Source organism: Varroa destructor, unplaced genomic scaffold (assembly GCF_002443255.2).
Source record: "Varroa destructor unplaced genomic scaffold, Vdes_3.0 BEIS01000004.1, whole genome shotgun sequence".
NCBI lineage: Eukaryota > Metazoa > Arthropoda > Arachnida > Mesostigmata > Varroidae > Varroa > Varroa destructor.
In genome coordinates, this window is record NW_019211457.1 from 23,322,367 (window position 1) to 23,336,535 (window position 14,169).

At 40.9% G+C, this 14,169-nt stretch overlaps 1 protein-coding gene across 1 annotated transcript in view; it reads right to left on the reverse strand.

Moving 5' to 3' along the window:
• Window positions 1-836: 836 nt before the first annotated feature.
• Window positions 837-14,169, reverse strand: part of LOC111249482 (two pore potassium channel protein sup-9-like) — a 19,153-nt gene continuing 5,820 nt past the window's right edge. Inside the window, exons 4-7 of the mRNA XM_022803395.2 lie at window positions 11,950-12,107; window positions 5,957-6,208; window positions 4,967-5,150; window positions 837-4,364 (exon numbers count right to left, since the gene is read on the reverse strand). Coding sequence (XP_022659130.1) covers window positions 3,830-4,364; window positions 4,967-5,150; window positions 5,957-6,208; window positions 11,950-12,107 — 1,129 coding nt within the window. The 3' untranslated portion in view covers window positions 837-3,829. The remainder of the gene's footprint in view (window positions 4,365-4,966; window positions 5,151-5,956; window positions 6,209-11,949; window positions 12,108-14,169) is intronic.

Genomic DNA, 14,169 nt, shown 5'->3' on the forward strand with positions numbered 1-14,169 from the left:
TATAAAACAAAATAGGAAATAAACCTCCTTTTTTTACATATTACTGCCATAAGGAGAATGCAAAATTCTGCTTTGTTCTATAAGCTGTGCTCTAGTAAATATGCGGGCCCCAAGTGGTGATAAATGGAAGGCTAACGTAGTTCTTGGTATACAGTTGACGGACACCAAATACATCCAAAATGCTAGTAGAGCCTTGTGATGGTGATGGTCGACCCTCACCCGAAAGCGGCATTATGAACGATATGCAAATCATTTTAAGGCGTCCGGATGATAACTAGTCTTGTGCTGAAAGGCCTCCTTTTGAAAAGAAAACACAACTTTTCTATCTGCACGATTAAGAACTCTTAAAGATTCATATACGCGAAATATCTTAGCGGCAGTCTGTGCCAATTTTCCCCATTTCCAATAATAAGCCACAGTTAGATGCCGAGATATTCTCTTCTATATTCTATTTTCCATATTCTATTCCCTTCAATAAGTACAACCCTTCCTATAAATTAAGCAATATCGGATACCGCTAGTTGCGGAGACTGTAAATAAGGCACGGATCCGTATTCTTGTAACGTATATTTTCTTACTCTAGGGAAAAGTCAAACAAAACAAAAATTGGTAAATGACGATCACGAGTGATGCTGCTTGTGCCAAACAGAGCATATATTTTCTTCGTCCTATGCATCTAACATATGTAATTATAAGTTACAATAATTGCCTTCTCTTAGTATGATACATCTTACAAATCTAGAAGAATTTGTCCTGCATGACCTGATCTATCGATGTTCCACTGAGCTTCGTTGGCTGGCCTATAACACTAATCTAAGAAACTGCACGAATTCAAATAAGCCTATAATTCACATTGAAAATTTATTCATAATAAACTTCTCCCGGTGTAATCACCACTATCTTCTTATATTAATAGTAGGTAAATACAATTCTCATATATGTATATATACTTTTTGTTACCGTTCGATTCGACGGGCGATCAATTTTACAGGCTGCTTTGACAGGCACAGCCTAGACGAATGGGTGGACGATTCATTTCCTTCGAATTCTCTAGACAATACCACTTACAGGCCATACGTGCGCCTAACCTCGTTCTAAGTTTACCTTTGACCCTTACTTCCCTCCTTCGATTCGAGCTCGATCAACCATTAACCGACTGGTTGCCCTTGCTTCTTTTTTGTTCGTATTTTTCGTCCGGTAAATAAGTCATCAATCGTTAGCTCAGACGGCGCAAGTGTCTATGCGCTGATTCGAACCTAGTTCACCACGTGCCCTTAGGTTTAGAAGACGAACACGTTACCCACTGGGCTATCACGAGGATGGATTCTCCTGTTTTTAGTTTTGTTTAAGGATACCGTTGTGTGTATTAGTTTCACCGTCACATACGATCATGTCCTTACTTGTCCTGACAGCTCAAATCGTACACGGATGTTTTTATGCGCACGATGACTTCCGCAAGAATTTCACTTCTATCTTCCCCTTCATCGTTCAGCTTGGAAATTTAGTACGTAATATATTCACCATTGCCACAGTCCTAGAGGGTTCATAATTATCAACATGGGTTCATACATATATAAAAACGAGTGTGTACCAGTTGCTATTTATGTGAACGAACGAATTAATGGGCAACGAATGCGCAGTTGTTCTCGTCATATCCTAATAAAACAACTTGACATACTTCACAGCTTTTTCTGGAAGCTTGGTTTACTGCGACCGCAGCCATTTTGGAAACTTCCCTATATTTCGTAAACGATCAATTAGTTCATAAACGTTAATTATCGGTAACTATGTAGATTTAATGTCTTTTGTTTGTTCGTGATACAAGAACATGTTTTTTCGACAGGCTGTTTTTGCAGGAACGGATTATTTATCGTCTCTTCAATATGCTTGCTGCCATAGCGTTTGCTTGGACCCTCTGTGTGATATCCCGTTGACCGTTAGTCTACAATCATCCATGTAATGCAGCATTTGCTGTTTGCGGTGACCTTACGAGAAATTGTCATGAGAAGTTTCGAAGGCCCTAAGTTGAGGTGATTGAGGTAGTTTAATTGAAAGCAATCATAGCGTTCTCAAGCGTATTCGTTACAGAGAATTATAAATGTACTTGACAAAAAAGAGCTTACTCCTACAATGCCGACTTAACCCCTCACAACTCATGTTTAATATTCCAATGAAAAGCCGTAGTATCATTTAAGGATATTGCTAGGATACTTGCCTTATATGTTATATAGTTCGTCTAAGTAACATTTTGAATTTTTCACGCTCTGCCATGCGAACGGTATCGAGTATTTCGTAAACGGCATAGTTTCCCGATATGTACTAGGACAAACTGTTGGCTAGGAAAAACCAAATAACCTATTCAGGCTACGTGGCATACTTTAATTGTTACACTGGGCAAGTTATTTTGCATGGCACGATTTGATCCACACCGCAAAAGTAACTGCGCGCCGAACCAATGATGCAAAATTAACTTAATTGAAAATTTGCTAGATCTCAAGTGAAGGCCGAGTCTCGACCTCGCGGGTGTGTGTCCAACACTACCGATCGGTGAAGAATGTTCAATAGTATAATTCTGATTTCAGCTTCTCAATATGAATCGATGACTCGGGAGCCCACAGTTTAAACTACCGTATGTTTCTTGTGTAATATGCTCAAACGTTTGCGTCAATTGTTTTAGTTATCATAAAGGCCATTTGTACAATCGACGTCCTGGAAAGGTAGATTTTTATCGTAAAATAGTGCACAAAAATGAGATAGTCGGGTCGTATACAAAAGGCGCAATTTCGGCACTGTCGGACGTCGGTGCACGTCCGCGGCCTACGTTACAGTATGAGCTGTATTAAGTATTCACCTAATATTTATGTTTGATATACGTTGGTAAAAATCTTTCTAATTTGTTTCAGCTATTTTGATCGATTAAGTATTTATTTATTTATTCAAAAACCCACGATGGCCTTCGCTTCGTTCAACGGCACTTAGCTGCCTTTCAACACTTCTCATGTGATGATCGTGAGTCTGACAAAAAATCATTCATAATCTAGTGAATGGATGAATGTGGCTATTAGTTATAAAGTGAAACATTGTGACCTGAAGCTTTGTTTTCTCTTCTTTGAAAGTTCCTGTATCAGGTCGCTTCCAGTAACATACCTTCGGGCAGTAACGTGTTTCGAGATCTCTTTTCTTGTTGTTGATTTGTTACGCTGGGGAAGGCCAATATTAATAATAGGTCAGAAGGCTCATGAATAACCCATTCTCTAAAAATCGAGCAATTCAGGTCTGTGTTTCTGGTGTGCAATATTCCTGTCTCCGACGTCTCAAAGCTATCCTGTATCACTATACACATAAGTAACTGGTATACACATAGAGTTTCATCGATTTTTGCTGTAGCCTTCAATACATCGTGTATGTATAGATCATATGTACACTTGGGTCGGGCTGCGTGTTATAGCAGAACCTCTTTCAGGCTAATCTGATAACAGGGAGGCATGGAATGGGAGGGTAATTCTAAAGATTTGTCGTCTTCATTAACTGCCCTTTTCTTAAGCAGAGTTCTAGTAGAACAAGCACTTTCGCTGCCTGCCATGTTAACACACATATTTCTGTCCGTTTCGTCATTTTCAAGTAATTGCCGATCGATAACTTCGTTTACGTGTGGCACGATTGACTCGTGGTCGGTGGCGTCTTCGAACTCGCCGTCGATCGGGCTGTCATTGAAAGCGTACAGTTCTGGCTCCCCTGTATCTAGCATATGGTCTGGCCACCCTAGTCTCTCATTTAGTAGTTGCTGATCGCGCAGTAATTGTTCCTTACCTATGATCATGGGCTCATGTCAGATGGATGCTCGATGTTGACGCTGCATTGCGGCTGCAGCAAAGCCAATATGCGGGGGGTGTGGGCGATGGTAAAGCGGCTCGTCAGGATCGCCATGTGCTATTATGGGATAATAGAGGTTACTCGCCATAGTCCCACAGCCGCAACCTGCTGCAGGAAGAAGCGTGTAGGGTAGCGTCGGCTGTAATAGGGTTTGATCGGAATAGTCTAGTAATGAATCGTGATGCATATGCTGAGGCTGCTGTATGGCGTCCAGGTGATCGATGGCTGAGTATGGCCTTCCTCCAGGAGCAGGGGATGCCCCTCGTGATGCTGTTCGAACTTGACCCCCGCTAACGGGCACACTCTGTAATCCATTGTTGTCAAGGCTAATTCCTTCCATTCCTATAGGGTCGTCACTTTGCCGCAATGAATGGAGTGGACGATGCTGACCTGATGGGAGGTCCGGTACCGCGGACAGCATATGTACCAGCTGCGAGGGTGAATACTTGACTGATAAGCGTCGCGCTATTGCCAAGGAAGACCGCCGGGAGCTGCATCGGATTAACACCACAAGTACAGGATTACAAAAACAAAAAGTACAAAGATCGTTAGTAATTCTTAAAAATTAACCCTTCAAAGCAAAGACGCATGTGTCAAACGCCAGCTATGGGGCTACTATTCGTTATCAATTCTATTACAAGTCTTACTTTTCGTGCATAGTAATTTTAGTTAGGCACATCTAACATGTTTAAGCGGCACGCTTTACTGGATAAATTAAGCACCGGTAATATAAGTTATCGTCGCCTGTGCGTAATTGAACCATATCTCTCACTGAAATTGACCACTGGTCATAATAATAATCTATTGATAACCATTTTACCATTGTTATTAGTAGTAACATTATATTGTTAGATGTATCGTTCTTCAATCCACAAAAAAAAAATCGAATTTATGTACTTGTTTATTAACAAATAGAAACGCTTTATTCTAATAAGGTAACAAAACTTGTTTGAAATTGCCAAACTATCATAGGCCAGTTTCATAATTTCATATAGTAAGTTTCCAGTTAACACTTCCTGCATCCTGTCATATAATTTGACTATGTTATTGTTATGATTACCGTTGTTATCGTAATTATCAAAGTCCTCTGTACCTGGCAGCAGCCGCAGCAGCGGCTTGTAGCGTTTTTCGATAGACGGCGTTGTTGTTGGGTCGTCGATGGGCATAGCATGTACACGAGCACACCGAGGTAATATCGCTGTTAGAACCGGTCGCGCTGGCTCCGCCTAGTCCACCGCCCAAATTGCCGAGGTTTGTTCGATAACCGCCCATATGGCCTGCGCAGGTTGTAAAAATGAGGAAAACATTCACGAAAATCAACATGATAGCGATGTGCCTACTAATGAGCAAAGTAGGTTACCATTGATCGTACCGATGACTGATCGGAAATTGTAATATTATTGCGCATGGCGGTTTCTAACTATTGCGTATCGCAATTTCTCAATCAGCTAAAAGCATCGACGACTCCAAAGAAGTGTTCGGTCTAGGCCGAATAATAAACATGAGTGTACATGCACATAGTGCTTAACTAAAATACCACGAAACCATCAGCAACGTCAATCAGAACGAAAGTAAGTAAACTTTTTTTTTCTTATAATGTAGCACTATGTAAAAGCAGTGATCAGCCAACGATCACGTGATGCCGTTAAAACTACAACAATTGCCAAATATTGGCAGGTGGCCAACGTATTCAGGCAATGCATAGGCACATGTAAGGCCTATGTTGCTCGCTTTTTAGCCATATGTATTATGAAACTATTCTAGAGAATAGATTTGAAGGACAACTATACCAAGATAATTCGAGGAACAGAAACCACCTACACCCTTGTTGAGAAGGCACTCGAACGCTAGACGCGTACGAGCTAATATGCTACATCAGTTAGACTGATCATCCTACTGATGCGGCGAAATTCCCGTCGTGGCTTGTTCCATTCCATAGAACAAAATTGTTTGCCAAAACAAAATTCATTTCCACCCGACTATATACATATGATATATGGTAAATGCGAACAAATATTATAGATTTATTCGTACTCATGTACGGACAGTGCATACATTGTTGGGGAAAAGGATTCTGTCTTACCGGAAATAATGGATCCGTTTGCAGTAATGACGTCACCCTCGAGGCGCACGGCTTCCAAGGCTGCGTTAATAGCCTCTGCCTCATCGCGCCGTTCGTCTTCAGTGTTCATCGTGAGGAATCGAAGAACAAGCAGATTCATGGCCGCAGATACCACTGATAAACCAAACAGGATAAACACTAACGAAAAGGCCACGTATTCTACCCGTTGGAGCGAATGCTCTTTAGACTGAAGTGCTACATAATCTCCGAAACCTGTGGAGATTTCGAAAAAACAGATCGAAATGAAAAATGTACGTATTAGATTGTGGCCAAGCAGGCCTGCGTCTCTTGTTCTGGATTGCTTGAAGATCCCTTCTTTTTCAGTTCTTCTAACTTGTATTACCGTAACACGTCCTACCATGAACCGATAAGTGCCCTGTCGTGCTTCAGTCGATGTCGAAGTTTCTTTTGTTTTTATTAGATCGGCGGCCAATAGTTTATGTGTACAACTTTACTACTCAGCAAAACAAAATCATTCTATTTAAACGTCAAACCAGATTCTCTATCCTGAATAAATTTCACGTTCGGCGAGTTAGGACAACCGCTGCACAAGAAAAATTACTGTTTATCATTTTCAGGCCAGCTCTTACTTTTGCCTTCGCTGATACTTCAGTAGGACTTATAGGCTGGTAGAAGAGTATGGCAACATATCGATTTTTCATAACTGTATGAAAATGGCACGTAGCGGTAATTCCGTTTTAAGACCTCCTTTTTTTGCAAATGCAAAAGAGCCAATATCAGCTGACCGTTGCAGTCGGTCTGAACGTAACTTTTACTTGTTTAGATGTTCGCGCGCAACACACGCTCTTCCGGATTGCTTATTAAATTTGCTTGATGAAATATGTTCTAAACTGTTTCCCTGAGGCCTGGACTTCGTAAGAATAGGTCAACTATGCCAAAGCTCTCTTTAGGGCAAATGTCGTAAGTCGACATATAGTTTGTGAAGATTCTCGCAAGGAGCTATAATCAAAGTATCTATTCCACGCATACACTAATCAAAAATGTGGTAACGTGCTTGCTTATTAAATCTGAACAAAAAAAAAGGGCAGCTTCAGATAAAAACAGCTTGAAACACTTAACGTAATTATGAGAGATACCTAGCTAAGAGGGTATCTACGTTTGCTGCGTGTATAATCTCCCCTTCGTTAAGAGAAATAGGTTAGTGTCAGCGTTGATCTCTGTATGTATTTGCACTATATACTGTGCATCGGTCTATTCGTATGGAAATTTTAGGCCACGCAAGAAACGTTTACGTTCGCCGAGAACATATTGAGTGGTTTAATTATGATCCACTTACGAAGAACTGCTTTGGGTATCTTTTTTTTTCAAAAAACACAATCTACTTTCCAAAACAAGTCATTATGAGATAGGCAGTCACGTCACCGCTGTTCCATTGCCACGGGTGTCCATGTCTTTTTTGGAAAAATTTATAATTGTAAGGTTGTCGCTCATAGAAACATCCTTGGAAAAATACAATATCAGAAATCTTAGCATGTCGCAGTTAGACAGGCATACGCCTAACTAGATGCTTCTCTCGATTCCCTTCTTCAGCTATCTTATTTGAATGGGGGAAATGTAGATTTGGCATTTGGGTGCACCGTTTTGTGTATGTCTCCCATTATTACTTGGGGAACTTTTGGGAAGTTCCCTTGCTGGAACGGTAGCCGGCACCAACAAGCGAGATAAATACATAGCCGTCTTACCGCATGTCCAGCGAAAAGCGGACACAAATTCCTAGTTCTTTTTAAATACCCCGGCCATGTCCTGTATCGACCAAAGCAAACTTAAGGCAAAAGCTAGCATTTTGTGAGCTCCATTGATTGATTCTTCTTGGTAGTGTTTTCACAGAGTTGAAAAGAGCAGCCTTGACGCTTGAGCGGGACGTGCTTGAAGGTAACCAGTTTTCATATCTCGTTGTAGACGGCATTAACATATCGTTCTTGTTCAGCTTTTATTATTCAACTTCGCGTAGGTTTTGTGACCATTACACACAAATTTGCGCAGGGAACTTTTCCAAAGATATACAAACGATGCATACATAGGAACACGATATAATCCAATCTTCAATCGTATCTTCATCGATAACATAATATTTCTACCGAAAATAGGCCACTTACATAACTATCAATGGTTTCTACCTGAAGAGAGAGGATAAATATATGAAATTTGTGTACAAATGATAAAATTATGAGCGCCAAACGATTTTGGCATGAAGTATCACGCATGTACATGTATTATAAGATCGCGCTTAGTCCGTGCTTGCCCGATTCTATTTGCTAGCCCGAGAGCTGTTCGATATGCTTCGTCAGCTAAAGCGAAATATCTAGACATCTACTCGTAACCTTCAACTGAATTATATTTGTGAGATTGTGGAGGCGGCTCAGGCATTTTCTTTATTAGAGAAATAATTTCATGTCATACAAACGAAGCCAGATTTTTCGATACGGTGATACAAAGGTTCGCGCACATGTTTGTTTTATGGGATAGTCGGTAATGATGGACTTCAAATTACTTTTAATTATATATATATATATATATATATATGGGAAAAGAGGTGATGCGTCTTCTCTCGAACGATGAGTATGCGATCTTTGGCGATCGAGCATACATCACAAGAAAGCGAAAGACTCTTGTACACACAAATAAGCACTTGCACGACTGGGCCTTATTTTCCGGGTTGGTGAAGTAAAGATGTGTCGAAAAGTCGAGGTTTGTTTATATATCCCCCACGGATATTCTAATGCTATGTATGATAAATGAAAATGATTCGAAAGTTTGACAGCTTCTCTGAATCCCGCGGACAGGGCAAGCTACCTACCTATATCGGTAGATTAGTTCCCAGCCATCGGCTAGTGTTCGGCCGATTCTGTATATAATTGCAGGACAAGCTGTGGCTTCTAGAGTCTGGCCATGTGCCCTTTAAATACATTACATAGATAAGCCATTAACTGGACCGAATTATTGATCAATTGAAACAAATAATACGATTCTAGCAACGTACTCGAAGTTTACGATGTATCAAGCTTAATAATAAATGTGTTTTGTATAAATTACGCAATGCAAACTCGATCTCACTTGAATACAATAGACTATCTACAATAGATCGTGCGTTCGTATCAAATTTAATAGAGTTTATTGAGAAATTGTTCGGATTGATCGCTTTTGGAGTCGTTGACTCATTTCTTTATGATCGTAGTTAGTTTCAGACGACATCAAAAACATTCTAATTTTACCACAACAAAACAACCTAACTAATTTCAGTAAATCACTTTGAAGGCAGGCTATTTCTGCAGTCGTGAACGACTCGCAAAGTATCAGTTTAGTATAATTAAGTTACTTGTTTCTGTATACAGCTTGATCATATTCCGCTTAGATATGCATGTATTTACCTAGATAGGTTTCATCGCCTCGAACGCAATGGTCAAACAGCGACGTTTCCTGAATGATGCAGGAACATAAAAATACAGCTATGAAGGGATTTCATGCAAGAGAAAGTACTGCAGACGCAATTTTATCAAATATTAACATAAACGTATGCAAATATAACTGTCTCATTGAATAGCAAGTAAATGGTTGGGTCTTTACAACCCAATAAAGATAAACCGCGTAAGTAGTTCTGGAAACTAGTGACACAAAAAGAACGTATCCAAAATGTTCTTTTGTTTGCAGAGCGCCCCACACGAGAATGAATCATCATCTGCTACTGGGAGGACTGAGACTGTTTGTGGATCGTTCGATCTAATGATTTGAGTTTATTTCATCGTTCGTCTGTCGTACGACAGGTCTCAGGTCGGCTGATATCTGCGGACTACTCAAGGTAGAACAGGTTATATATCACTCTAGGTTTTTATGGGACCGGTAGGTTATAGACCTCAATCACGATAATAACACGGGTCTATGAACTAGTGCATTTAATGCCAGCGCTCCTACAATGAGCATAAGACGTCTGGGATGGTCAAGCCTATTCGCTGTGAGTAAAGCGTGGTCCGATTTTCATGACAGCAAGGTAGTCATGGAGTAGGTAAAATTGTAGGTAAAATCTCAGGGTCGTTTCCTCGTCTGGAAGCGTAACTGTAAATTCCGGTTTTAAAATGTTTACCTTTTTTCAAATATAATTGTGTGTCATGGGCATGTGCTCACAGAATCAAACATTTGTTATTGTGAGTCAGACATGATCGATAACTAGCTGTGCTTCCATATTTTACCCGCGCTTAACTGCATATAACTTTCTTAAGTTAACGTCATATCAAAACCACGCAGTGTAAGGGAATGGTTAACAATAAACGCCCTTTAGAGGCATTAGAAAAATGTTCATGTCGCTTGTTTTCTGCTAAATCCAAGATAGCTGTAGGTGACTTGAAATCTAACTGCTTTGAAGTCCGCTATTTACGCTCTCGATTTCCAATAACGCTGCTGGTAAGTTATGCCTTCGGACGCACAAAGACTGTTTACAAACTGTCATAGCCGAACACAATAAGGTAACTTTGATGAAATAACAATAACAATTGTTACCGTTACGTTAATCTCAGTTAACACTCGATTAACATGGTTTTACTATGTTAATCGTCTAAGTCTCTCCTAAATCTCTTACATTATAGCTCCGTTGCTCTATTGCAGGGACTTTTAGTATTCGGTTCTGAAAATGGACCAAGGCAACTTACCACCAAGCACCGTCTGTCATAGGATGTTATAGATAGGCTGGTGGCAGGTAAGCACCCCATTGCTTAGATTAACAACCCAGCGTCACTTCACGCCGCCGCTGTCAGAGCAGTCTCAAAAACAATAGCGGCGCCATGCTGGGCTGTCAATAGCCCGTATGCAGATGATATCCAGAAGCCCGAACGGAAACTCTCACAGACGCTTACATAGACGAAATTTCCTTACCCTTAATCACTAGACACGATCGCGGCGTTATTCGCGTTTAATATCCAGTAGCAATGGGAGATAACCGAAGGCGCTAGATATTAGCAACGACTTGTTGTAAACTTCTTTTGTTTAATGCTTGTCAAGGTAAACTGTTCTATTTAGATATCTCTTGTATTTAGATATTCATCGATTAATCGGGTTCGAGCAATCCTCCGGCAAAAATTTATCAGTTTTCTCATCCGGGGTAGAAAACTTAATGATATAAGGTGTAAGATATAGATTTTGCTCAAACTAGGTGTTTTGCACCCCTGTACTTACTGGGTATTCTAATTGAGCGTATGCTAACACTTGGACTTTGAATTGACGTTTTATCTTTCCTTTGTTAACTGTCTGCATACATTAGGTGATCTGAGTCGTGCTGGCATTACAATGAATCAAAATGTTGTATTTCTAACGATTTCACCACAGCCATAGTTAACTATTCAAATGAACTTGAAGCGCTACTATTCATATCGTTTCGTAGGTACAATGTCAGCAACTTCCCTCTGGCTTTGAATCTCTGGTGTTTAACTTTACAGCAGTTAATAACCCAAATAGAATATCTAAATGCCTCCGATTTCGTACGACTCACACATGGTCAATCGTAGATGACCCAGTTCAAACTCGACCAACGTATCTTCGAACAAGTGAAGAATGCTTATTATGGCAATCGACGATCGAAGACATGCAACCATAGTCATCTGACAAAAAAAAAAAAAAAATATGGTATACTCTATAGAATAGTTCTTTTAGTTCGAAAAAACTTAAAGTCAATTGCAAAAGGTTCTCTCCATAAAGCAGAACTGTTTTAGGGTAAACGAACGGCCTAGTGCTATCGACGTATTCATGTTTTGTGACGCTCAAACTCGATACGGGAATCCCCTTAGTCTCCTAAGGGTGATAGGTGAGCGAGATGGCGTTTAAGCTGCAAATATTATCCTGAAATGATTCAGTGAGCAGTAGTTTACCTTGCTTACCAATATCGTCTAATTTTTGATATCCTTTTAATCAGGGTGTAGTAAAAAAAATAGACAACGCTGAATACTTGCCAATGGTGGTGAGTGTGATAAAGCAGTAATAGAACGAATCAAAATAGTCCCATCCTTCGTATGCGGAAAATGCAGCGGCGCCCGTTGTCATAACAACGGTTGACAATATTGAAACGAAGCAGACAAGGTTCGTTTCCGACACGTCTGTGTTCCGTAACCTAAAATGCGACGTAAAAAACGAAAAGCGAGCACTATTATAGACCAATGAAAACAGGAAAGAGCTTGATAAAAGAATAACTGTCGGCGCGGTGGCCTAGACGGCTAAACCTCCGGCTAAAGAAAGCCATGACTGTTTCGTTTAGGCCTCACCAGCGACGTACGGTACACAAATAGCTCAATAAATAAGAAGTAGTTATTTATTTACATGGCTGAAAAGAGTAAACGCATGTTTCGAGTTTCATGTTCGATAAACATTACCGCAAACGGTTAGCTTCTACCAGCCTCAAACGAGGTCAATCCACACCTGCTTCCGAAGCTAGATTACCACATCTTACCAAAATAGACATGCGCATTACTATTACACCACTAGTGACCAGGATATAACTGAATAAACTAGAGCTACGTAACAATTTCGTCCTGGATTGGGCATTCGGGAAATACAGGGTTAACATCTCTAATTATACGGACCATCTGTTACATAGATCTTCTATAATAGCATGTACTACTAGAGCATCCCACCAGGTGATAGTACCTGAGCAAATTATGCTTCTATGCACCATACGCGTTCTGTTTCGTAACACGATTACGCTACCAGGGCGGCAGACCAGCGTGCAAACAAAAAGTAAATACATCGTAGAAAATCTGTTTTTTGTCGTGTATTTCCTTGCACATGAGCACTATAGTATTCTTTATATATGTATGAACTCACGATAGAGTCTGCAACGAAAAGAGAGTAGAAAAGAGGACTGCACTCAGCGGCTGTCCTGTTAGAGCAGCGCAATCCTGTTTCCCGCAGGATCAAGGATCAACAGGATTGAGCAGGATCAAACGTCAACGGTTTTGCCAGATATATACAAGGTGACGAAAAGTAGCGAGCAACTAGAGTGTCTTAGCTGTGTGAGAACAAAGCCTTAGTCTGCTTTTCACATTTGAGCTTTTTGGGTTGGGGTAGGGTCTAGGGAGGGGAATGCGGTGACCGAGGAGCCGTCATCATCGTCATTTTCGTTGCATCCGCGCATTTTTATTCATCCATCTGTCCGTCCATCCACATCAAGAAGCAGATTTGCCACAGGCAGCAAGCGGGAGCATGCCTTTGCTACATTTCTGCCAGCTGCTTGTTATCAGCTACAAACCCAAATGCATGGCAGATAGGTGATGCGATTGGGGCGGCAGCGACAACAGTGGTGACCACACGAAGGTCACGTACATCTCGGGTACTGGGGCGGGCGTGGGGGGTTGCTGTTAGTTGCCTCATCTCCCATTCGCTTTTTTTGTTTTGGCGACATCCAGCTAAAGCTTCGTACGTCATCGTTAGATAGAAAACAAAGGGCCGAATAAGAAGCTGTGGAGAGAAATATCGCCGCCGGGATTCTTCCTTGCCTTGATACACGCACATCCTGGACACCATCTAGTCTAACATGGATGCGCCTCCAGGAGTTTTTGTCCTAGGACTGCCTTAATGGTATTGTTACCCTTTCATTCTAACCTTCTTTCCTCTCCATTGGCTATTAGAGACTCTACTGCAGGAAGTGTTCAATAGTCATGTCCCGAAAAATTGACGAATGGCTTGTGGGTAAGCAAGTAGCCTGATAAGTCAGGTGAGGTGGACGGCGACACAGCTCTTGTATCGGCCGGTCTGTGCTTGGCCTGTTTGTGCATCTTACGTGCGTCACCCTGCTTGCTGGCCGTGCCCTGTGTGATGGCAGATGTTTGTAGACCGACACAGGTATGTAGGGGTAAACTTGTGCTTCTCCCACTAATACTAGTATGTATCATAGTCCAGTTAGTTTACCCCACGAAATTGCTGGCGGCGAAGACGCATCTATCCTCGCTTACCCAGAAAGAGTGCAATAATGACTATTTCAAAAATACATTTAGTTTTGTTAGAATTCAGTAGAAAGGCACAAAACCTCAAGCAGATTTAAGGAAAATTCGCCTGAAGTGAAGACATTTTACATTGTCAGAACGCCGGAAGAAACACAAACAGGTCCTTCTTCAAAAGCAACGAACTACTCAAAAGTTCTCGACTCGTAAAAACTGTTCTAACGAATATATATATAC